At 55.3% G+C, this 24,817-nt stretch overlaps 5 protein-coding genes across 5 annotated transcripts; 3 read left to right on the plus strand and 2 right to left on the minus strand.

The window, feature by feature from the left end:
* Positions 1-1,086: 1,086 nt before the first annotated feature.
* ACA1_070510 (uncharacterized protein) lies at positions 1,087-1,545 on the minus strand (the record flags this gene model as incomplete). Its single annotated transcript, XM_004352919.1, has 2 exons — positions 1,087-1,278; positions 1,450-1,545. 2 exons carry the CDS (start codon positions 1,543-1,545, stop codon positions 1,087-1,089), a joined length of 288 nt encoding a protein of 95 aa, XP_004352971.1.
* Positions 1,546-3,279: 1,734 nt separating this feature from the next.
* On the plus strand, positions 3,280-3,810 carry ACA1_070520 (uncharacterized protein; the record flags this gene model as incomplete). Its single annotated transcript, XM_004352920.1, has 3 exons — positions 3,280-3,399; positions 3,422-3,755; positions 3,800-3,810. The coding sequence occupies 3 exons, from the start codon at positions 3,280-3,282 to the stop codon at positions 3,808-3,810; spliced, it is 465 nt and encodes a 154-aa protein (XP_004352972.1).
* Positions 3,811-8,391: 4,581 nt separating this feature from the next.
* On the plus strand, positions 8,392-12,152 carry ACA1_070530 (GRAM domain containing protein; the record flags this gene model as incomplete). Its single annotated transcript, XM_004352921.1, has 10 exons — positions 8,392-8,605; positions 8,798-8,928; positions 9,029-9,115; positions 9,236-9,351; positions 9,508-10,734; positions 10,830-11,082; positions 11,218-11,316; positions 11,435-11,592; positions 11,748-11,861; positions 12,005-12,152. 10 exons carry the CDS (start codon positions 8,392-8,394, stop codon positions 12,150-12,152), a joined length of 2,547 nt encoding a protein of 848 aa, XP_004352973.1.
* A 96-nt stretch (positions 12,153-12,248) lies between these two features.
* On the plus strand, positions 12,249-16,499 carry ACA1_070540 (TBC domain containing protein; the record flags this gene model as incomplete). The annotated part of the gene is made up of 16 exons (XM_004352922.1): positions 12,249-12,353; positions 12,540-12,669; positions 12,791-12,898; positions 13,011-13,066; positions 13,215-13,316; positions 13,459-13,548; positions 13,687-13,863; positions 13,953-14,022; positions 14,174-14,280; positions 14,373-14,476; positions 14,602-14,687; positions 14,827-14,948; positions 15,059-15,173; positions 15,288-15,830; positions 15,913-15,995; positions 16,098-16,499. The coding sequence occupies 16 exons, from the start codon at positions 12,249-12,251 to the stop codon at positions 16,497-16,499; spliced, it is 2,400 nt and encodes a 799-aa protein (XP_004352974.1).
* A 415-nt stretch (positions 16,500-16,914) lies between these two features.
* Positions 16,915-24,703, minus strand: ACA1_070550 (nucleoporin, putative; the record flags this gene model as incomplete). Its single annotated transcript, XM_004352923.1, has 36 exons — positions 16,915-17,016; positions 17,161-17,253; positions 17,346-17,529; positions 17,622-17,691; positions 17,812-17,916; positions 18,004-18,124; positions 18,265-18,341; positions 18,461-18,533; positions 18,712-18,846; positions 18,962-19,225; positions 19,332-19,667; positions 19,769-19,846; positions 19,913-19,993; positions 20,098-20,214; positions 20,335-20,472; positions 20,587-20,720; positions 20,826-20,948; positions 21,021-21,155; positions 21,265-21,362; positions 21,462-21,535; positions 21,628-21,702; positions 21,794-21,927; positions 22,001-22,158; positions 22,278-22,369; positions 22,462-22,630; positions 22,717-22,799; positions 22,869-22,979; positions 23,085-23,201; positions 23,298-23,382; positions 23,460-23,539; positions 23,624-23,736; positions 23,825-23,938; positions 24,021-24,091; positions 24,159-24,209; positions 24,267-24,312; positions 24,388-24,703. The coding sequence occupies 36 exons, from the start codon at positions 24,701-24,703 to the stop codon at positions 16,915-16,917; spliced, it is 4,353 nt and encodes a 1,450-aa protein (XP_004352975.1).
* Positions 24,704-24,817: the final 114 nt, after the last annotated feature.

Below are 24,817 nucleotides of genomic sequence, written 5' to 3' on the forward strand. Positions count from 1 at the left end.
GTGTACATGAGATAAAAACACTGCAGAATTTGAGTGTACACAGAGAAGAGAAGTTTTATTTACAGGAGTCTAAATATTTCTTGAAGGGTGGGTGGGGGAACTCCAGTGTTGGCGTTAAAGTCAAAGCCACAAGCTAAAACAGACCCCATTGGAACAGTGCTTTCTGAGCCATGGTCAGTCCAGTGTCCATTAGTGAAGTTCCACCAGTGGACATGGAGCCTCTTACAGAGAACACTGATGATCTTGCATATCCAAAAGTCCTGAGTGTCTTCATCAGCATCAGCCCAGACAGCAACCCACTGACCAGGAGCAAAGTTGAAACATTGGACTTGGGGTGTAGTCCATGTGTGGACAACCTTGACCCTGGTTTGGAGACAGAACAATGGACCATCAAGGAGAGGATTAGTGATGGGGTGAGCTGTGAGTCCATCAAAAATCAAGTTATTGCAGGTGGGTTGGGAGCTTGAAACAAGAGCCTCATGTGCTTCAAAGATATCAGCCCACTCACTAAGCTCAGACTCAAGGAACAGTGGAGCATGGCAGTTGTCAGCCAACTCAGTAAGCACTTCAGGTGGAAATTGCTGAGGAGGGATAGTGAAAGGTGCTCCTGATATGGTTTGTGTAAGTTGTGATATCTTTTGGTAGGGTGTGTGCAACTTAGTGAGGAGGAAGGGGAGCAAACCAGTTGGAATAGATGTGAGAAGCTGGTATGGCTCAGAGTAGGCTCCTTGGGTGTGGTAGGCTTTGTCCCAGATCACTGGTTTGCCTGAAGCATCATGGAAAAAATGGAAAACATGGGGGGTGGAGTGACCAGTCAGGCCATGCATGTGATTTCCAAGCCAGCTCTTCCAGTCCCAAACAGTTTCAAGGGTATGCAGGGAAGGAGCTGGGCTGGTGGATTGGTAAGCCTGCTCAAGAAAACCAGAAAGTTGACTGAAATTTGAAGATGAAGTTAGGAAGGTGAACAAAAAGGGGCAATCATTAATGCTTACAGAAAAAACCAATGCGCATCAGGTAATGAGTCAACAAATAAAAAACCTGATGTGCATTGGGAAAACAATCAACACAAAAAAAGAGTGATGACCATTACCTTGGGGTGTGAATGGAAGAGGTATGGAACTTTGTCTGAGCAGTGGAGAAGAGCTGGTCAATGTCTTCATGTGTATGCCCAACCAACAGAAAGCTCAGGTAGACCTCTTGGAACATATCAAGGCTGACCAGGAGACTGAGGAAGGCAAGCATGAAGACATTCTTGTTCTCAGCAGCACAATTGTCAGCCTGCAGGTAGAGGATGGAAGGGTGAGTGTTGGAGGCGGTGTTAGTCAAAAGGCAAGTTCAGATGTGGTGAAAGAGTGTGGAGATGACAAGGTTAGCATCTTTTGGCCAAAAGGGCTGAGGGTGTAGAAAGAGGTGTTTGCCATGGCTGTGGTCAATGAGACCACCAAGAACCATGGTGAACTGGTTGCCAAAGTGCATCCAGGCCTTTGGCACAGGAGTGTGGGTGGGGAGAGGGAGTGGGTTGGAGTAGTCAATGATCAGGCTCATGTAAAGACTTGGTCAACTTGTTGCTTGGTGGCATCAGTCCTTGTAACTGAGGCGTTCTGCAGAAGAAAGAGCAAGGTGGTGAGTCCATGCACTTGCAAACTGTGCTGCCTCAAGAGGGCTTTTGGCTCTCAAGCGTTGCTGTGCAAAGTCAATGCAAGCAGAGCACTTGCCAAGGTGTGAGTTCTTAGGCAACTTCACATAGGCAAAGTGGGAAGCAATGTGTTTGAGCATAGCAGAATAGGTGAGCACAGGAACAGTAGAGGGATGAGCATTGGCACACATAGAGTGCACTTCTCACCAAGTCAAAGAAATAGGTAAGTGGATGGTGGCATCAGGAAGGCGATCTCCAATAACATCAAAGAAAGTGGTTAGCCATAAGTGGGTATTGGAGGTGGCATTTGAGGGGTGTTGCTGTCCAGTGGTGTTGTGTATTGGGACACGCCCTCCAGAAATGAATATCTGTTTAGCAGAATGCCACTTCTTCCTGCTGAAACCATGCACCTTGTAGAGCAGCAATGTGAGGTGGGATAACAAATGTAAGGCCACAATAAAAAGGGTTGTCACCTTTTGGAAAGCATTCAAACACACTGGAGAACCATTGAGTCACAACTTGAAGTGGCACTCAGGTAGTGTTGAGACACAGCTGGCTGACATGATGTTGATGATGAAGGTGGTGCAATTGTGTTCATTGAGATCTGCAAAGGGTTGTGTGATGTTGAGAATGTCAGCAAAAGAGAAGTTATCAAGGCATTTCTTGCGACAACAGAATGATGCAAGAACAGTATTGATGTGGTCATTGCTGACAAGCAGGCAACACTTTTTGGGGATTCACTCTTCAGCAGTTTGGAGAACTCTCTTCCTTGGAGTATGAGCTGTGGCTCATAAGGACTGGCCAAAGATTGGGGATAGTAGGGTAGAGGCGAGGACCTCAGTGTTGGTGGGGAGAGAGTGGCTCATTGTGGTGGAGAATGACTGTATGACACTGGTGAGGTATTTCAACATCTGGTGTGATATCTCTGATTCCCAACAGCCACATAACAGATAGATGTGGTTCTTCTGGATTGGCGAACATTTGTGTTTCTTGGAACTCCAGACCAATGAGCTCACAACAGTGGAGTTGAGGAAAATACTGGAAAATTAAAAAACCCAATGCGCATCAGGTTTTTTATTTGTTGACTCTTTTCCCCAATGCGCATTAGGAAACAGGACAACAAATTAAAACCAATGCACATCAGGAAAATAGTCAACAAATAAAAAACCTGATGTGCATTGGGTAGCAAGTCAACAAATAAAAAACCTGATGCACATCAGGAAGATCTCAAAGCTCTCCAGACCACATGAAATTTCGCCACCTGTTTCCAGTCCCTCCAATTAGAATTTAATGCAGACAGATTTTTTGTAGACCTTCACTACCTCTCAAATGTCGAAAAACCTGTTTTGATCATTTTGTTGTACCACCCACATTCAACACACACTTCCTTACAATGTCTTCTCACCAAGCTGCCTCAGTCCTTCCCAACTTCTCAGCCCTGTCAGCCACCAAAGCTTCTAGCAAGCTCCCATAATGCCCTGGTGAAGGTCCACCAGCAACCTGGCACCAAGGTTATCACCAAGGTGTACATCAACAGGTTGCTGCAGGCATGGGGCCAAGACACTGGCTGCACAAAGCAGCAGTCTCTCAAACTGCTAATGCAGTGTATGCCAATGACAGCAGAGGAGGGAGTGAAAGAGCCAATGGATGTGGAAGAGGAAGAGGAGGAGGAGCAGATGGAGGATAAGGAGGAAGAGCAGGAGAAGGAGCTGGAGGAGGAGGAGGAGAAGCATGGGGAGGAGCAAGTGGAGGAGGAGAAGGGGGTGGAGCTGGAGGAGGAGATAGTGGAGGAGGAGAAAAAAGGAGGAGAAGGGAGAGGAAGTGCTGGAGGAGGAGTGGGAGGAGGAGTTGGAGGCAGAGAAGGAGCTAGAGGAGGAGGAGAAGCTGGAGGAGGAGGAGCACCAAGCACTGCCAAGGAAGTGCAAGCTCATAGAGAAAGAGCACAAGGAGAGGAAATGTGCATGCCCAGTGGTGATTGACCTGGACAAGGAGATGGAGGCAGAGGAGATCATGACCAAGCCTCACAAGCAGCTGGTGGTGTGCCAGTACTCTGAAGGCAACACTGAAGAGCAATGCAAGGAGGCCACCAGACTACTTGCCCTGCCTGACCTGGAGCTTGGTATGTACACTTTGTGTGTGTTTACTGTTCACCACACTGACAAGTTCCAAACTGATGTGCATTGGTTTTTTTATTTGTGGACTCTTTTCCCAATGTGCATTGGGTTTTTTTATTTGTTGACTCTTTTCCTGATGTGCATTGGGTTTTTATTTGTTGACTCTTTTCCCTGATGTGCATTGGGTTTTCTATTTGTTGACTTGTTTCCTGATGTGCATTGGGTTTTCTATTTGACCTGTGAAAATCATCTTTTGTGTTGCTGACCTCAACCTTACTATGCAGAAACGAAAATTCATACACTCCTGAATTTCCAATCACTTCAGTCCAACCCCAACATCATCAGCACCAGCCTTCAGGTGACCTGCAATGACCAAGCAATGCGCCAGCAGAAGGAGCAGCTTGATTGCATAGACCCTTCAACTTTGCACCATACCTGGGTTCAACCCACATCATGCCACATTGATGTTTGGAACTGCACCATCTTTGGTACAACTCCTCTTTTTGTTCTGCTGCTGTGTTGATGCTTTCACTTGCTAACCACCTGCACTGCCATCAGAATGGCATTGCCCAGTGACAGTTCCAGGAATTTGTCACTTGCTGCAGTCTGTTGTGGATGGAGGGTGTCTCACAACCAAGCCCTTCATTGTTAGATTTCTCAATGAAGATGAGCGCCTTGACTGAAACAATGTTGATGAGTTTGGTATTACTTCCCACACCACTTTGTTTTAGCTGCACCCATGGCTATTCAGTTTTTAGGCTATTTGCAATTCCTGATGTGCATTGGTTTTTTTGGGTACTAACTTTTAACCTTCCAGAGGCTGTTGATTGTAACCACAGAGTTGTGGTCTGGAACCTCATTGAGCACTGGCAGTGGGAGAATGTCTACAAAGTTCTGCCAGCAGCTGCAGGGATGGCACTCAGCTGGATCATCCTTGACTGCATCTCTGGCTTTGAGAACTACATCAACTTGGCAGGCTTAGTTGTCCTGAATGCTTTTGAGACAGCCCTGAACTACTACACCCTTGGCACAGATCATGCGTGGCAAAAAAACTGTTACTGACTACAATGCTCTTGCTGAGCACCTGGTATGTCCACCACCTTCATATTCCAAACCATTACTCATCACCCCACACCTCACAGAAAACGCTCAAAGGTCATGCTGCACCAAAGCCCACCACTCTACAGAAGTACTCAACTACCTTAAGGGCCCTGTTCAATGCTCCAGGAGTGGTGGAGTATGTTATTTCTACTCTAACTTGTCATGTTTGTTTTGAGTCCTCACTAACTGTTCCCCTTTTCCAGTCTTATCAAGGAACTCAATTGCCTTGTTCCAGAGGGTCAGGTGTTCATCTCCCTTGACAACCTCAACTCTGGTGCCTTCAGGGAATTGAGTGCCAATGACATGATTGCTGTGCTTTGCCATTATAAGTGCTATCAACACCAAGCCCCTTCCAAGAGTATGTCCTTTCTTTTTAGTAATTGTTATTCACCCAACAAGTCTAACTACTTCCCTCTTGCCTGAGAACTTCTGGTTGCTAATCACCAACCACTGGAGCATGATCAAAAGGCAGATGGAGGCCTTTTGTCAGGCCATTCATGCAGCTGCTGTGAAGATCCTGAGGAGCTTTGCCACATCTGGGACTGGATCTGTGTTGCAGAATACATTGCACTGTGTGGTAAAAACATCAAGATCAAGCAGCCTCACAGCATCACCTCCAAAGTTGTCAACACATTCCACAAGCACCCATTCCAGTCAAAACTTCTCAGTGATGAGGCAGTGGAGACCTCTCCTCGCCAGTTACAAAGGGAGATCACACATGCCACCGCAGCCTCTCAAGCAGAGGAGGCCTCCCTTGCCTCAACATCCATAAGCAAACAGCACTGGCGTCTCTCTGCGTTGGCCCAGGGGAAAATGGTACAAATCAACTCCTTCCTGTTCCAATTCACACCCCATTACTTTCACTTACACCACTTTTATCTGACTTCAGCCCACAGTACCCACTGCCACTGGCACCACTCCAACCACCCCAACCAGTATGTTTGCATTTTGCTGGTAAAGTTCCAAGCTCACCACATGCTTGTTCTTTACAGCTACCAAGAAACGTGGCAAGGGTAAGGCTGAAGAGGAAAAGTTGCCATCTACCATCAAGCACAAGGCAGAGCTTGCTCTCCAGAAAAAGTATCTCCCCCAATTCACTGAGCCACTCACCAACCTTCTTGGCCAACCAACACAATTCCATGAATGGCTGGTGCATTTATCATCCTGCATTGTTTTCCTGATGCACATTGGTTTTTTATTTGTTGACACTTTTCCCAATGTGCATCAGGTTTTTATTTGTTGACTCTTTTCCCCAATGCACATTGGTTTTTCTAATTTCACTTATTTCCTGATGTCCACTGGTTTTTTTCTTCCACAGGTGTCAATCTACCTGCACAACTTTACCATCCACAGTGTGGACATTCCTCTCAACATTGAGGACACAGCAACTCACCTATCAAAGTCTTACAGCGTCAGATTCTGCATCTCCTCATCTCCCTCCAACATCACCAATGCCATCACCTCACTCAAGTCACACTCCACCCTCCAGGTCTTCCACCTACTCCACTTCTACTACAGCTCCCCAACTTACTCCAGCTCCATGCCTGCCTCCAAACCTCTCATCAGTGGCTTTGATGTTCTCATCTTCAGCCACAAGAGGGTTAACATGTCTGCCATCTGGCATCCTCTGGCCAGTGACACCATCCCTGAACCCTTCTGCTATCTGCACCACATCCCCATCCCAATGCGTGAGGTTGTCTGCTCTGCTCCTGCTTTCCTCACTGCTCAATCATCAGACCACACCCTGCTTCACATCAGCCTCTACAGCTTCCTCATCCAGAGCTTAGAGCTTCCCAATCCTTCTCCCCACCCCATCACATCGCCCACCACTCCCTACCACATTCTCTATGAGGCAAATCCCACCTACTACCTCTCCTTCTGTGCTGCCCTTTACTCCAGCTTTGTCTGCCTCTCCTCTACCCCCATAGCAGAGGGCAACATCTCCTCTCTCACCAACTGGCTCCTCACCTTCCACTCTAAATTCCTGGAGGAGTCAGATCTCACAGCCATCACTTCCTTCCTACAAGGCCTAACTTCACATCCTGCCCTTGCCCCTCTCACACCCAAGACCAGCTCCTCCTCCTCTTCCAGTCCACAGAAAGTGTGGAAGTCCATTGGCTAATGTTGCCCTCCACTCTTTTCTGTTCCTCATTTCAACAAAATACATTAGCCCTTTTTTACACTTATGCCTTGAAATTCTTCATTGCCCCCATCTGCTTTTACCATGACCTACACCATTTTTCCCTGTTTTGCCACACTCTGTACATATTTTGCCAAAACCACTCACACACCATGTTCACAAAAGTACTGCTTTTGCTGCACATACACATATATCACTTGTACAGATTTTACTTTACAAAAGGTCCCACTGGCACCTTTTTCTGGACACAGTGTTCCTTAGAAGTGTTAAGTGGGAGAGTGGAGAAGGTTTTTATTCTCTTGTTTTTGGATCTTCAAGCACAATCAGGACTAAGGTCTACCAGGAGCACAAGGAGAAAAACTGAGAGAACTTGGATCAGGTCCTCATAATCTACACCCACAGCAAAGCACCAGATGGACCCCATCACCATTACCTGGACTACATTGGCAAGAAGAATATCAGCAGCAATATCAACTGCATTGCAGGAGTCTGGCAGGATCTGATGACTCACAACTACTTCATCAGCATCAACAATCCAGATCTGGACTGATGGTGGCACATCTTCCAAGTCAGTTAACATGTGGAGCATCAGCCAGCTTCAACTTCACTTCCCCAACCACTTCTTCATCTCCTCACTCCTTTATCCATCACTGCCTCACCTCTTACATTGTTGTTGTTGGACCCACAGCGCAGTGCTCCCTATCCACTCAAATTGCTGACCTGCTTCAAGTGTACGCCAACAAGGTCTCTCTACTCACCCTGGGGAATCATGAGGTGATCTGTGCGCATTCCACTCACTCTCGCCCGTCACCCACGCATGCAGTGTCCCAACAAGCGCGTCAACACCCGCCAGGGGTACCAGGTGCCCGCCGGTGGCGGAGCGCCCCACCCCTACAGCGTCGACTACATGGCCATGGAGTGAGTGGTGTGCCGTACTGAGCATCACAATGTTCTCTCTTTGTCACGTCAGGATCGCCACAATAAGCAGCGCCCCTTTGTTAAATATACTCTCCTTCTCCTTTGTCGAGGGGAGCAAGAAGGTTTCCGCGTCGGCGATTCCCGCTCATCATTGTACGCCTATTGGGCGATTCGGCTGTCGTGACTTCTTTCTCTTTCTCTCCTGGCAAAAGAAAAGACGCACGAGCGTCGATCGAGGCGGGTGGCGGTGTACCCTCTTCATCTGACAGACTCACGAAAGGAGGCCGCACATCATCACACTATTATTTCTGTATTTTTATCTCATAATTAACAGCAATTATTTGTCCGCATAAATAACTGGCGGAAAGAGAGAAGGAGCACCAGCTCACGCGAGGAAGGAGAACCCGAGAGCGGAAGGAGAAAAGAGCGAAGCAAGAGAGAGAGATATAGAAATATAGAGATATAATTCTATACATAAATCTATGGCGACGCCGCCCGTCAAGACGAGGCCGCGCCGGGGCAGCACCACGGCAGCGGTGGCGCGGCTGCTGCGGAGGAAGGGCTGCAATGGAGGATTTGAAGAGGACGAGGGAGGCGAAGTAGAGAGGGAGGGCGCATGGCGCGAGGGCACGCGCTACATCGCGGGAGGCCCCCTCGGCGCGCGCAGCCACACCTCCGACGACACCGTCCTCTTGAGTACATCCCCCTCCTCCAAAGGAATCTCCTCTTAAGCACTTCGGTGCATCATCTTCCTCGAAAAATCCATCTTTTCAAATTCTTCCTCTCTACTGCATGAATCCCCTTTCCTCTACTTCATGAATTTATATCAAATAATACATCATAATAATCCTAATATTAATATTTATTTACTCTTTCTTTGTGGCGCAGTGGCGGGGTGTAGCATGTGGGAGGAGGGAACAGAGGAGGGAGTAGACGCAGGGGAAGCGATGGAAGGCCGTCTCTTCATCTCGCAACGACGCATCTATTTCTACTCTCCGCCGGCCTCGCTCGACCTCAAGGTTTCCCCTTAGCCCACCACGTCTCTCCCTCGCGCGTTCCCCATTCCACAAGCTGGACCATTATAATGCTGATCGCTTGTTCGTGCTACACGCTCCCCAGATGGAGTTGACCTTCGAGAGCATGCTGCGCGTACTCAAGGACGTCGCACCACCAGCCATCCGGCTGATCACCCTCGACGACCAAACGGTTCTCTCTCCTATGCAACGCGCTGCGTGTCGTGTGTGTCATGTGCGTGTCGTGTGTGTGTCGTGTGCGATTGTGCGTCGATACCAACTGTTGTGACGCGTGCGTGCGTGGTGTGAACAGATTCGGTTGGGCCACTTCACAGAGAAGTTCGAGGAGGTGTTCGAGCTCATGACGGGCGTGCTTCAGGAGGCCCAGCTCCGCGCCGCCGCCAACTTCTCCCCGTCCTCCCCCAAGAAGTACAAATCATTCATTGCTCCCCGATCCCACGCGTCTCCCTTCATTCCACAGGTCGGCCTAACGTGTCGTGCCGTGTCGTGTGTCGTGTGTCGTGTGTCGTGTGTCGTGTGTCGTGTCGGTGTATCGTTGTGTGCGATCCCGAATTAAAAATGTAGGATGGATTCGATGGGCTGGCAGAAGGGCACGGTCAAGGAGGAGGCCGCGCGGCAGGAGACCAAACGGAAGCAGGCCGCCGTCGGCTGGCGTCTGGGCCACGATCTCGAGCGCGAGAAGAAGATGAGCGTCCTCTCCCTGCTTCGCTCGCACCTCCCCACTTCATCGTCTTCTTCCTCTTCTTCATCCACTTCATTTTCCCTATCGCCGTCTTCCATCTCTTCTTCTTCCTCTGGGCCGGACGAACACGTCATTGTCGACGGGTTCGTGCTGATCCCCTCCTCTTCTACATCGTCGTCCACCTCCATCACCATCACGACCGCCGCTACGTCCATCACGGGCGCGCCGGCGCGAACCAACGGCAACAGCAGCAGCAGCAGCAAGAAATTTAAAGCCCGCAGCGCGAAGCGACCGCCGCTCCACACGACCGACGCCTTCGGCCGCAATTCGTGGCTCCTCTCCATCACGTCGCCGGTCACGTCGGCCTCTTTCACGCCCGGCGTCGACAATGGCAGCCGCAACGGCAACACCCACAGCCGACGCTATGGAGGCGGCGGAAGTGGCATGATGTCGAGGCGCGGCGTGCTGCTGGTGAGCCAGGACGACTCGGTGGTGGAGTACAAGCGCTTCACCCGGCGGAAGCCGACCGTCGGCTGCGGCCAATCGGGTGACGCCACGTCGACCGGCGGTGGCAGCGGCAGCATTGGCGGCGGCCTCCTCCTCCGGGCGACGGCGTCGGGTCCGGTGGGCGGCAGCGACGGGGCCAACGACGCGTGCGAGAGCGGGACGTGGAAGCGGGTGAAGCCCAAGCGCAGCCACTCGCGCTCGCTCACCGCCCGGCGACGACCCGCGGCGCGCCTGTGCCTGGGCACCAAGCCCAGCTGCGCGACGACGCTCGCGAGCGGCGAGAGCGGGTCGGGCCTGCGCCGCAGCCACAGGCAGGGCTCGCCGCCCTCGGCCGAGGGCAGCCCGCACGCGCTGCAGCAGCAGCACCCAGCGGCGGATAGCGTGGGTGAGGAGTGGGACGAGCTGGACGGCGACCACCACAACAACGGCAACGACGACGACGAAGACGACGAGGCCCTGGACGACTCGTGCTTCGACATCACCGAACCGCTCTTCCTGCACCACGTCTTCGGCCTTCCCACCGGCGAGCGGCTCATCGACTGTACGTTACTCGCGTGTCCCTCGCTGCGCTGCATTCCGCCGCGCGGCATGCGTCCTGACTTGTGCGTGTGTGTGCGTGTGTGTGTGTGTGTGTGTGTGGTGTCGTGTCGCGTGCGATCTGCGTAGACTATTCGTGTGCCTTTGAGACGACACACAGGAAGTTCACCAAGATGGTGCGGCGAGCGGGTCAAGCGGATGCCGCCCAGGCGGGCGAGGGCAACGACGCGGCCGACGACGCGGACATCCTGCTGGGCTCCACCCCGCCGTCGGCCAAGAAGTCGCCGAAGCCCGACAAGACGTCGTCCGAACACGAGGAGGAGCGCGAGGACCGCATCCTTTTCTCCGGCCGCCTGTACATTTCCTGCAAATTCCTCTGCTTCCACCCGCTCTCCTACCCCTACTCTGTCAAGGTACGCGCGCGAACACACACGCACACACACACACACACACACACGACACACACACACACGACACACACACAGCAACCGCACACGACCGTACGCGCGACAACAACGCAAATGATTGATGTGTGTGTGTATGGGCAGGTGGTGATTCCGTTGCGCAAGGTGGACGTCATGGAGCGGCGGTGCTTCATGAGCTGCATTCCCAACTCCATCCAGATCACCACCACAGAGCGAAAACGCGTACGCTACTTGATTCTCCCCTCACAAGCTGCTGCGATCCCTTCACTGACACGCGTGTGTCGTGTGTCGTGTGCGGTGTGTCGTGTGCGGTGTGCGTCGTGTGGTTTTTACTGCGCAGTATTTTTTCACCTCGTTCTACAACCGGGACGACTGCTTCTCGCTGCTCGAGTCCCTGTGGCGAGCCATGCGCGGCGACGACATCCTCCAGGAGTCGCACCCGACCAGCCTCGCACAGATGGAGGGACGAACGGGAGCCTACGCCGCTTCCGAGTTTGGGTACGTCAGCACCCAAACGTTTTTCTGCCGACGCCACATTTAATGGTTGGTGATCAGCCAACTTAACCGCAATCTCTGCCGTGTGTCGTGTTATGTGTGTCGTGTCGCGTCGCGTGTCATTGTTGCGTGTCGTGTGTGTGTCGTGCGTGATGCAGGGAGGAGGACGCGCAATCGAGTGCGGCGGGGCGGGACGAGTACGGATTCGACCTCGAGCGCAAGTGCACCGAGGCCTACTCCGAGTGGCACAAGAAATACGACAAACACGATCGGTATGCACCCCCACTGCAGTGGCAGCTGACATCCGGACACTCCTTTAGCAGATAATGACCGTGTTGTGTGTGTGTTGTGTGCGTGTCGTGTCGTGTCGTGTCGTGTGCGGCGTGTGCGCCCGTCCTGTGTCTTGTCACATTAGGGTGGTGCAAAAGCGTCGGTGGCAGAGGTACCTGGGGCAGATCCAGCTGGCGCGCGAACTGGGCTCCAATTCGCGCCAATTGCGTCGACTGCTGCGCAAGGGCATCCCTCCATCGTACCGCTCCGAGGCACGTTCCCTTCTCTTATGAGCCGCCGCCTCAATGCTCGCTAACGTGCGCGTGCTTGTTGTTTGTTGTTGTAAACAATTGCGTATGTTGTGTATTGTTTTCCTGGCACAACAACAGATGTGGTACCAGCTGTCTTGCGCGCCCATGAACTCGGTGCGCGTGCGACATTACTACGCCCATCTTCTGCAACAGAGCTCCGCCTACAAGTGCTACATCGACAAGGTTCGCACGCACCCGCACAACCACACACAGAACCACACACAGAACCACACACACACGACACACGACACACGACACACGACACACGACACACGACACACGACACACCTTCCACAGTGCGCTCTGGGTGGGGGTGGTGAGCTAACAGTATCGGATTGGGCGCACACGCACGTACGTACACACACGCAGGACGTGCACCGGACGTACCCAGGGCATCCGTTCTTCTCGTCGGAGGCGGGCCAGCAGCGGCTCCACAACATCCTCACGGCCTACTCCATCCACAACCCCAAAGTCGGCTACTGCCAAGGCACGTACCAGCGTGCCCATAGCCCCACCCACCACCTCCTCCAGCATTACGATCGGTCGGTCGGTCGCTCTGTGTCGTGTGTCATGTGGTGTGCGGTGTGGTCTGATCGAAAAGTGGGGCGGCGGGTGTTCAGGCATGAATTTTGTGGCGGGGTTCCTGCTAGGGTGGATGGACGAGGAGCGGAGCTTCTGGACCCTCTGCAACCTCGTGGAGGACCTTCTCCCGGCCTACTTCTCCAAGGGTACCTTCACACACACACACACACACACACGACACACGACACACGACACACATTCCTCTGTGGCGCCGTGTGTAATGACACCACCGTGTGCGTGTCGTGTCAATGTGCGCAGACATGACGGGCTCCATCATCGACCAGTACGTGTTCCGCAATCTGCTCTACCAACGGGTACTCACGCGTTGCTCCTCCTTCGTCTTCGTCTTCGTCTTCGTTTTTTTTTGGGGGGGAGACTGATAGAAAGAAACCAATAATGGTCTGCGCTGCGCTGCTAACTGGCCCCGCGGGGTTGACTACACAAATCGTGACGCATTCACAGTCGCCGAGGCTGGCGGCGCATCTGGAGGAGATGGGGTTCCCCATGGAGGTCATCACCACGCGCTGGTTCATGTGCGCCTACACCACCACCCTCCCCAAGGAGGTACTCATATCCACATACCCCCTTCATCTTCTTCTTCTTCGTCCAAGGAGCTAAGCTTGGTTCATTCCTTCGTTGATGGTCGATATTGGGGTGCCTAACTGCGCTCACATGCCAATGTATAAACCACTCTTTTGCGTGGCAGACGGACATGCGGCTGTGGGACGTGTTCCTCTATGACGGCAGCGAAATCCTGCTGCTCATCGCCCTCGCCATCTTCAAGCTCTTCGAAGAGGTACCCCCTCGCTTCACCCACAAACCTTTTTATTTTTATTTTTATTTATTTCGTTGTTATTAGTTATTAGTTATTAGTTATTAGTTATTGGTTATTGGTGAGATGCGATCTCACGCGCGCGTCCCTTCATGTGTGCAGGAGTTGCTGGAGCTGCGCGACGCGGCGGACATCACGCTCTACCTGGGCCACGCCACGGCCAACCTTTTCGACTGCCGCGGCCTCGTCAAGCTGGCCCTCAAGGGCACCACGGAGCTGACCGGGCGGATCGAGCAGCTGCGATTGTACTACTACCACATCATCCACTACGAACGCTCCGTACCCCCTCCCTCTCCTCAAACACACGGCACACGCGACACGACACGCGACACGCGCGGGTTCCGAGGCTTAACGCACATGTCCGGCAGGTGCGAGAGAGCGTGGAGAGCGAGGGCGCCAAGCCCATCAACCTCTTCGCCATCCAGACCAAAATTTGGTGTACGCCTACGCCCGTCCCAAATAGAAGAAGAACGAAGAAGAACGAAGAAGAAGGGCCTAATGATCTCGCGAAGCTAACACAACGCTGTCGTTGGTTGGTCTTTGGTCGTCGTCATCGTCATCGTCATCGTATCTATCGCGGGCGAAACAGTCGAACGGGAGGAGGTGGACGAGATCTACACGCTCCTCTTGCAGCACGCCCGGCGGTCCTTCAAGAAGCTGGGCCTCGCCGACGTCACCCCGCCCATGTTCATCGAAGTGCGCACTCGCCCTTCACCTCGCGTTGGTGTGTCGTGTGTCGTGCGGTGTGTCGTGTGTCGTGCGTGTGTTTGACACAAGGTGGGGCGCAGATGGTGATGAAGGTGGCGCCCCGGTGGCACATCGAGGAGAGCGGGCAGCTCCTCCACTCGCTGTTCGTGCTAGCCACCCGCACCTACCAGAACGACGAAGACTTGTGCGCCTGCCCTCTCTCCTCTCTTCTGCCCATTCACTCGTTCGTTCGTTCGTTCACTAAATTCAATTCTGTGAACCGCACGCACCGCACGCACCGCACGCATACCCGTACGCCAACAGGTACAGTGACGGCGAGCAGCGGGCAGACCTGCGAGACGTGATCCTGGCGTGCTGCCTTCTGCTCAACGGCAGCCCCACCGACAAACTACAGAGTACCCAATCAATCGCACATCCCCTTCTTGGACACAGTCAAGTTTGCATTTCAACACTCAAAGCCTCGTCGTGTGTGTGTCGTGCGTGTCATGTGTGTCGTGCGTCGTGTCGTGTGTCGTATGGGATGAATGCGTGTAGTGATGTTCGAGTTGTACAGCGACGGGGATGGGCGGATATCGGAGGAGAGCATGCTGGCCATGCTGCGTGCGATGTACCGCATGTACTACCAGAACTCCTACGACAAGGAGGTCCAGCGCAAGGTCGGCCCCTCCCCTCCCCACTCCCCACAGAACGCCCACAATCTGACGTGTCGTTTCATGTGCGTGTATGTCGTGTGTGTCGTGTAAAACCACAGATGTTTGTTTCGCAGGCGTCGGAGATCACGTTCAAGGATTTCCGGGCGACCATCCAGCGCCACCCGCTCCTGCTCTTCCTCTCCGTGAACCCGTTCCTCAAGGAACTCGAGGCCCCGCCCTCCCGCCCCCGTACCTAGCGACCCTCCCCCCTTTGTCGCTTCCTTCCACCCCCCTCCCGATCGCTCACTCACCCCTATCCTCGTGTCCGTGTGTGCGGTGCGTGTGCGGTGTGTGCGGTTGCAGTGTCGCCGTTGGGAAGCGGACACAGCGGACACCACCACCACGCTGGGTCGCCGTCGCACGCGCCATCGCCGCTGGGGAGCGCCAACTCGGCGGGCACCATTCGGAGCATGAAGGTGCTCCAGCGGTCGGCCGCCAACTTCATGTCCAAGTTCTCCCGCACCACCGGCGGCGGCCCCATGACCAGCGCCAACGCCGCGGGCGCCAGCTCCAGCTTCACGCCCTCGCCCTATCTCACCTCGCCAGCCTCGGCCTCGGCGGCGCTCATCTCCAACGCGAGCCTGGCGACCACGGCCTCTTCGCCGCCACAGGCGCCGGCGGAGCTGAAGATCTCGTTCAACCCGATCTACACGGGCTCGCCGCACTCGCTGCCCACGCCGAGCTCGTCCCCCACGCGCTCGGGCTCGCCGCCGGCCGGTGTGTGGGGCACGAGCACGAGCGCCGGAGCGATCCCGACCCGCTCCGCCGCCGTGGTGCGGCGGCGCGAGCACCAGCTGCCGCCGCGCGAACACAGCGACGGTGACGTGGGGCACCTTGCCCCGGCCGGTACGCCACTCCACTCCTCCCCCCCCCAATTCATTCATTCATTCATTCAACTCTTGCACGCCACGCGGCACACACGCCACAGACGAGGGCGGAAGTGATGTGTCGCCTCGTTGGGGTCGCACGCATCGCAAGCTGTCCGTCGAGACGATCGTGTCGGGCAAGAAGGTACTGCACTGCACTGCACTGCACACGCCTACAGTGGTGCACCACACAGTGTTCTCCCTGCGCGAGGCTCACCACCACTGCCACCACCTGTCGACCTCACAGTTTTTGAAGGGGCGAGGATCGCGGGCGACCACGCGGCATAGGGCGGCGGCGGCGGGAGTGGTCGGGCGGGAGACGTCGCACCCGCCACCACCACTGACGCCCGAGGACAGCTGGGAGGGCGAGGGCAGCGAGGACGACCTCGCCGGCGTGGTGGCTGCCGACGCGGCGGCGGCGGCGGCCATGGGCGACGTCGAGGCCGCGCTCAAGACGCTGGCGGGCGAGGTGAAGATGGCCATCGTTCAGAACGAGAGCTTCCTGCGCGACAGCCTGGGCGCCGCCGAGTTCCTCTCCCACGCCGACGCGGCTGCGGATCTGGCCACGTCGGTGGCACAGCGGCGGCGGGCCACTGTGCGACCGGTCACGATGCTCACCCGCGTTGCTTCCGCGCAAGGAGAAGACTGAAGTGGCAGGCCTGCGCTGTCATCAGCCCGACACACGACAAAACACAGTTGCAACTGAAATAAAAGGCATTCCTCTCTCGTCGCGCGAGCTGAGTCGTGTGCCAACCGCGCTGAGAAGGAGGAGCTGGCCGGCGCCGTGGCGAGCTCTCCGCCACTCGCCGCAACGCCATCTCCGTCGCTGCCCTCCTCTTTCGCACACCCGTCGCCGACGGTGATCGTCACCCGCGCGGGCGACGGCAGCGAGCGAGGCGACGAGGCGCAGCAGACGGCGCGAAGCACTTCTCGGGCGGAATTAAAATAAGGTGTTGGTGTTTTTTTGCCCCGTGGGGCTTTTCGTCAGCCTTGGGCTCCTTCTCTTCTTCTGCTTCGTCGTCGTCGTTGCCGGTCCTCCTTCGCTTCTTCTCTTCTTCTGGGCCTTACAGGCCGCGGTGGTAGGTGAGCCGCACCAGCAGCGTTTGCAGGTCGACAAAAGATTGCGAGAGCTTGCGCGCGTCCTCGCTCCTTTGGTTGGCCAACGCCTGCACGTTGCACGACACAGTCATAAGACGGAAGAACGGGGCATGTGAGATGTAAAAGAGAGAGATAGGCCTGCGGGCAATTGCGTTGCGCGTGCAGCACACGATATAACATAAATGATAAAGGGTGGTGCAAACGTAGCGTACCCGGATATACTCGCCGAGGCGCTCCTCGACACCAGAGGCGGTGGCCGCAGCGACGAGAAGCCTCCTCTGCGCGTCCCTCGCGTTGTTGAGGTCCTGTTGTCCCATCCACCGCCGCCACCACCACGGGGTAAGGAGGAGGGGGGTGGAGGGGGGGGGGTGGAGGGGGGAGATGATCGGTAGGGTACCTGCATCCATTCGGACACGATCCAGTGCTGCACCTTGAGGGCCTCGAGCTTGGCCGTCGGCCTGCCAACCCGCGATGCGAACTCGGCCCAGTCGGGGTTGTTCTCCTCGTACAGCGCGTTGTGGTAGATTTCGAACAGGACCGGCAGCCCGAACCCGACCTCCTTCATCACCCGCGGCACCCACCTGCAAACCACCACCACCACCACCGCGCACCGATCAGCCCACTTGGCCCCAAAGGAGGTTGAGAGAAAGGGTGGAGGGAGGGCCCGACGAACCCGTAGTCGTTGTCGGCGTACTGCCTGAGATCGTTGCCCATCATGACCTCCAGGTAGCCACAGATCCATTCTGCACCATAACGAAGACGAGAGGACGACGGCATGTGTTAGTTAACACGTTTATACCACGCACGCAAGCGAACGAGAGAGTTTTGTTGAGTAGATTGGGGGGGAGAGGGGATATGCGTACCCACGGGGAATACGTTTTCGTCTCTTTCCAAGGCCTGCCCGAGAGAGACGATCTTGCCTCGGAGCGACTCGAGATTGAGCCCTGTCGCTTGCATCTTGTGGAGCTCTGCACCGCACGCGTCAATTGTGAGCTCGCCACTAATACAAATAATAAAAATAAAAATAACAAAAATAGTGCGTCGGGGTGGTGTACCCTCGTTGACAATGCTGCGCCAGAAGCGCTTCGTCAAAGCCTCATCGACGTGAGACGACACCTTGAACGCATAAAGCCCCGACTCCCACAAGCCCAAGGGGCTGATGTACACGTTGTACAACTGCAGCAGCAGCAACAACAATAGGAACACAACCAGTCGGTGGATGGAGTGAGACACAACACACACTCTGGTGGATCATCCATGGACTACACCACTACACACACACAACATCAGCGGGCTGGGGTCGAGGAGGGACGTACCGTGTTGATGTCCTTCAAGCCGTCAAACCTGAGCTCTTCGCGGCCTCGGATTCGCTTCTCCTTTTCATCGGGGGTAACTACAGAAGCCGACGCCAATTGACGAATTAGCATCATTGCATTGTAATGCATTAAAAACGAGGCCTGTCTCTGGAGAGCGAGAGGGAGAGAGTCTCCAGCGAGTGAGGAAAAGGCGTACTGGCACGAGCAGCAGGCAGCACGTCGAGCTCCTGCAGCACCTTGCTTTGCACCTGCGCAATGTCCAGCGCATCCTGCACACATTATAATGTGGTGATGGCGGCGGTGGTGGGGAGGTCAGAAAAGTACTCTCTCTCTCTCTCTCACACACACACACACACACCCACACACACCCACACACACACACACACACACACACACAGAGAGAGAGAGAGCCACCCAGGGGAGGGTGTGCGTGAGAAGCTCTCGTACCTTGACCCGGGACAAAAGCTCGCCGCGGCCAGCCGCGCTCTGGGCCGCGATCTTGGCCTTGGACAAGTAGTCGATCCGCTGCTCCAGGTCGAGCCCCTCCGTGTTGAAGGCCATTTCCTGGTAGGCCAAGGCCGCCTGCACATTTACACACCACACACACACCACACACCACACACACACACACACACGTTAGGTGCTGAACTTCCCTACAAGGCAGATGGTGATGGTGATGGTGGTGTGGTGTGCGCACCTTCTCGTACTGGCCCTTTCGGATGTAGTAGTTGGGCAGCAACGCCGAGTTGGTGTTGAGGAGGAAACCCTCGATGAAGGGCGAGTCGAGCTGAATGCAGGCCCCGAGCAGGGTGCTGGAAAGGTCGACCGTGTGCGCGGGCGAGATGAACCACCGGTACAGCATCTCGTGGAAGAGCTCGTCCTCGTCGAGGAGAGCCATCTGCAACACGAGCGCACGCTTGTCGACGGTCTCAGCGTCATCGGCGGGCCGACGCTCGAGCTCCTGTAGCAGATGAGACGCAGCACGCAAAAACGTTCAGCACCAACTTCTCGCTTTTTTGAACGTGGGACACACCACACACACACACACACCACACAAAGTGACGAACCTCGAAGGGGATGCACTCGAACGCAGGAGCCTGCGCGAGGAGGAGCTCGGCGATCGCACTCAGCACGTAGTGATAGCACGCGAGCCGGGTCTCGTAGGCCTTGGCCCCGACCGAGTCGTCGTCCGAAGAGGCGGCCTCTTGGCCAAGCGGCGGGTAGTGGTCCTTGTACCAGGCCAGCCCGTAGTCCTTCGGATCCGCAGCCTTGGCGCAGGCCAGGGCGAGCTTCAGGACGCCCGCGTAGAAGCGGAGGTAGAGGTAGTTTTCGCACACGTGGCGCAGCTTGGCATGATCTTGGTTGGGCTCTCCGACGAGGTCGACAGCGACCGCTCGATAGAGCTGGTGTATTATTCACGCCGCCGTGAATAATATTAGACGATGTGCGCAGCGGTGAGCGATCGCTGTGCGGCCAAATCGGGGGAAGGGGGGCAAAAGGGTACCTCGAGTGACTGTTCGAGCAGGTCCTCCCTCTCGCGCGGGTTGCGCGACTGCTTGGCTTTGTACAGGAGCTCGTCGGCCTATCGTGACAGACACAGCTGCAACGTGAGCCACGTACGATGGGCCACCTGAGGGGGGGGGAGAACCTTGTGTCGAATGCGATCTTCCTCGCGGAAGATGGTCGGGCAGCTCGTGCGCAGCTTCTGGCTGATGGCTTCGACGGAGGCCTGCAGCAGGCGGCGGCGGCGGCGGTTAGGGACACAGTGCCGAGCACTTCGATTGTTTATCATCATCAAGCGTTGCTGCTGCGCTGATCAGGTAGGGTACATACCTGGTCGCCCTTGCCGTCCTTGTAGGCGCTCATGAGGGCATCGATGAGAGCGCGCGTGAGTTCGAACCCTTCGCTCGTGGTGAGCATATCGCTGAACCTCATCCTCTGAAGCCGGTCCTGTGCATATAGAGAGAGGCCAAACGCAAACACGCAGTTGTAGACGCGTCCCCACCGATGCCCATATACACCTCCTATTACAGAGCACGATCGCGTGATGGGGGCTATGGGGGAGCTGACCTGCAAGAGCTGCGGAAGGAGCGAGAAGACGCCGATGAACTTGTTCTCCCCGACTATGTGCAGGAACTCGGTCATCTCGATCGACCTTCGCAGCATGAGGTGCATGTTGGAGATGGACTCCGTCTCAAGCCTCTGGGCCTGTGAGGGTCGTAAATATGATGCGCACACGCCCATGTTTAGCACGACACGCGTCTCCAAAAATTTGAAGAAAGAGAAGAAGTTGCGCGGGGCTAACTGTTTGCGGGGGCGTACCGATTTCTCCGGTTCACCTTGCCCAAAGCCCGCAAACCGGGCCTGGTAGCCGAGCCCCTTCCTGGCGTATGCGGTCTCGCCTGGGATGGCCTCTTCTTCGTCCATCCTGTCCTCCCGCTCCAATCTGGCGATGCCTGTTTGTACCATGGCCACGGTGAGACGAGACAACACACACACGACACACACGACACACACACACACGGTTTCGCCCTCCGCGTAAGAAGGAGGGAACTCCTCACCCTTTCTGCGGCCGGCACGGAGGTCGGCGGGAATGGGCGCGAAAGCGGGGTGGTCCTCGAGGAACTGCTGCAGTGCGAGCAGCATCGACTTCAGATCGGCCAGCTCGAGCTGGTTGATGCGGTCTGTTGGTCAAGAAAGAGGTTAGCAGCGTACACGCATGGGCCAGCGTGCGCGCGTGCGTTCGGCCTGCTCACCGATGTCCAGGACGAGGCGGTTCCAGAGCGGCTTGAGCAGACGAGCCAGGTAGAGAGAAAGGCCGCGGTGCTTTCCGGAGAACTTGACGATGGGCTGGTCCGTGATGAGCTGCCCCATCACCGGGTCGACAAAGGCTGCACACGTAGAGAGCGAGGTCAAAGGGAGATGAGTATCTTGGATCATTTATATAATGATAATTATAATTAGCATCATAGGCGCCTGTGAGTGAGAAGGGGGACATACTGGACACCGGTTCTGGCTGCTCGGGGTGGTTGAAAAACAGCTGCGTGGCGTAGGAGGCAACGGTGGGATCGATCGGAACGCCCAGGGTCCAAAAGCTCCTGCTCGGTCGACCGAAGTCATTGAGAATGAATTACACATCGTGAGCGTGTGCGTACGGCTAGGACTGCGCCAAACGAGCGCTCGGCGTTGATTCGCACCTTTGCCTGGGGGCCGTGGCGAGAATGAGGTACATCGCGCAAGTCTCCACCGAGCCGTACGACATTTCAAACGACTGCGGGCATGCGTTAACAAGGAGAGAGTTGTGGTTAGCGCGGTCTTGTCTCCTTTCAATTGAAAGGCTCGAGATGACGATGCCTCACGCACCTCAATACTGTGCGTGAGATGCCCACCGCTCTCCGCCAGGATTCGGTAAAGCTGGTCGATCGGCCTGACCATTACCTGCGCGCCAGAAAAAGAAAAAGAGAATGAGCTCACACGAGACGCGCACCGATAAAGAGCGGATGATGGCCCGGCAAATTGGGTCACGCACCAGTGTGTGAAGGGCGGTGTTGGTGAGGAAGAAGAAATGGCGAGGCGGCAAGGCGTGTTGCACAGCCAGGTCGATCCTCAGCATCGGCCACTGACCAGTCTCGTCGCACCACAGCGACAGCTCCTCCCCGCGTTCTGGACGCCAAGCACCGAGAGGACAAGTCAGATATGTAGAGATAGAGAGAGATAGATAGGAGATATCGCTGACCTTCTGGGGTGAGGCCCGGTGCAGGGGTCGGAATGAGGCGCAACCGTTCCGCCAGAAAGACGGCCGGGGGCTTTTCGTCGATGGCCCAGATCTTGCCCGCCACCTCGGTTTTGGTCGCCTTCTCCAGCAGCAAGGGCCGGGAGATGATCAAATCGCCACTGCACACGATGATGGGACGAGGACGCGCGGAGGTGATGACGGTCAGCGGTCCAAACCAAACTTGATAAATGAGTTAAAAAAACTCTCGCGTCGCGAGCAAGCCGGCAAGCGAGCGTACGTCTGTGTGGCCGATGGCTGTTGGTCGATGGTCTGTTTGATGGCGACCACCTCGTCTCTCTCCCCGACCGACTGTCCAAGCAGCACAACGCCCTGGCGAACGACAAATACACGACACGCGTACGATGAGAGGCGAGCGATCAGCGGAACGGGCGGCAGCTCCGACGGAAGGGGGAGGTACGCACCTGGGAATAGTAGGTGGTGTCTATGTTGTAAGGCGGGCCAGCCTGCCGCCTTGCGGCGACATCGAAGCCGAAGGGCCGACCGGCAGCACGAGGAGTCCTCGCCGCGGCCTCGTAGGCGGCCGGGCGTACCGGGGTCAGTGGGCCGCCGGCCTCAGTAACCTTGGTGTACCTGTAGCAGGGCGAGTGAGAAGTGAAACCGTAGCACTCATTTTTCAGAGGCCATGCCGTAGTTCATCGCGATGGGCGTTCGCGTACTCATGGGTCAGGTCAGGCGGGAAGCGGATGTGAATCAGCTCCAGCTTGGTAGGTCTCTGGCTGGGAATCGCCGCGGCATCGCCCTAATAGAGAGTGGGGGCAATGTATGTTAGAAGCCGTGGAGTGAGTGGCTCGCTGGGGGGGGGACGTACCGAGAGTGACAACGCCGAAAAGTATAGACGAAGGGCGCTCGAGGTGATCGCAACAAGCGTGAGATACTTGGACTCGCTCTTCGGGATCACGGCGATAGACTTGACCGACGCCTGGCGTTTACACCAACATCAACCCCCCCCCCACAAAAAGGAGGAGAGCACAACGCGGTGAGCAACCAGACCGGCCCAAGCACGCCGACAACCGGGTAACTTTACCTCCTTGCCGATTTGGGTGAACTTGAGCCGCGGGCAGAGTGTTTCCGCGGACGCGATCACATTACTCATCGCCGCCACGTGCTGAAAGCCGAGGCCATCTGTGCCAAGATCGTATACCTAGCCAGTCCCATTATAAAAGATAAATAGGGGGGAAATAAGAGTAGTTGAGTGAGTGAGTGGTGCTGCCTAGCCTGTCGGATTCGGAACAAATACCTCGATGGCTCCTCGAGCGGACAGGGTGTAAAGAATGTTGCGCGATTCATCGATCACGATGTCGATGATCGCCGGCTTCGCTGACCTGTGGGGGGGGGATAGAGTAGAGAACCGTCATTAAGCTTGCCAGAGCGACAAGGGAGGTCGTGTGGCACACAGTACCAGTAGGACGTAAGTGCCGACATGATGCCGCGTGTGTGGTTGATTTTTCTTGCCCTCTTGCTGAACCAGCCTTCATCGGCCTGTGGCAGGGGGAAGCACTTAGCATCGGAAGCATTGGCACAAACATATATGAAAGATGCACCGTGCATGCACTAATGAATTACCTGGTACTCGAGCTCGTACAGGGAACCATCACTGCCGCCCATGAAGATGCGTCCGCGCTTTGTGCCAACGATCTTGACCATGTTCACGTTGTCCGCAGACAGCGCAATGCGCGCTGTTGCGTTCAAGAATGGATGGGAAACCGTCAACTACGCACAGCATTCCACACGAGCATTCGTAGTTTGGCGCTGGGCGCAACGTACTCGGCTCCAGGTGAATCTCGCCTTGTGGCGTATTGTCCTCGAACCACACGGCGAGCAGCACGATTTCAACGGGGGTAGCGAGAACCAGCACGTACTTGACATCCTCCGAGAACACTGTGGGCGCATAAAACGATAAGGCCTCCGTGATCACAGGTTCAGTTGCACATACAAACGCAAAGCGCGTGGACAGCCGTACCGTCTCGTTTGGGTGGAATAAGGCCAACACTGACGATGATCTGATCCTGATCAGTCCAGATAGCGTACTCTCTGCGGGAGGGAACTGGTGTGAGGCAGGCAGACGCTTAGGCTTGTGGCAAAGAGCGGGCACACATACTTGGATTCGTAATTCCACAAGCAAAGCTGATTGTCCACCGTAATCCATGCCCTGTGGGGACATTTGCTTAGCAAAAGCGAAATAATAGAAAATAACGTTGTTAGATACCTGTTGATCTCGGGGAAGAGGCCCAAGAAGCACTTGCACTCGATGGCTAATGCCGAGAAAATCAAATTAATCAGTGCCCACCGAAGGCGTCAAATTAAGAAAATTGGGAAAGGGGGGTTACATTTATACATCTGATGGAGCGTCTCCGGAAGTGGGATCATCTTGAGAAGACGAAACTGAGGCCTCTGATCAATTGCATACTCCATCGTGGTAGCTGCCGACATGCCCACCAAGTCATAGAGCTCGGGAAACCCCCGATCCTCCTCCTGGATCATGGTCTCGACCGATTTGCGAGCCTCCTGCAAGCTACTGACATGGCGTTTGAGCAGTGCCGCAGTCGGGTTCGCTTCCTGGCCAAGTCCACCCTCCTGCACGCCTTCCGCATCTCGGCCCCTGCGTGCGGCCCTGCCCTGCGCTACGCCACGCAGCCTCTCCATCTTTGCTCCACCGATGCGAGTAGATACAACACACTTCGCGCCAAGAAAAAGTAGCAAAAAAGAAAAGCAAAAAAGAAAGAATTTAAAATAATTCCGCCGACTGGTTTGCTGCAT

Source organism: Acanthamoeba castellanii, assembly GCF_000313135.1.
Source record: "Acanthamoeba castellanii str. Neff unplaced genomic scaffold scf7180000084603, whole genome shotgun sequence".
NCBI lineage: Eukaryota > Discosea > Longamoebia > Acanthamoebidae > Acanthamoeba > Acanthamoeba castellanii.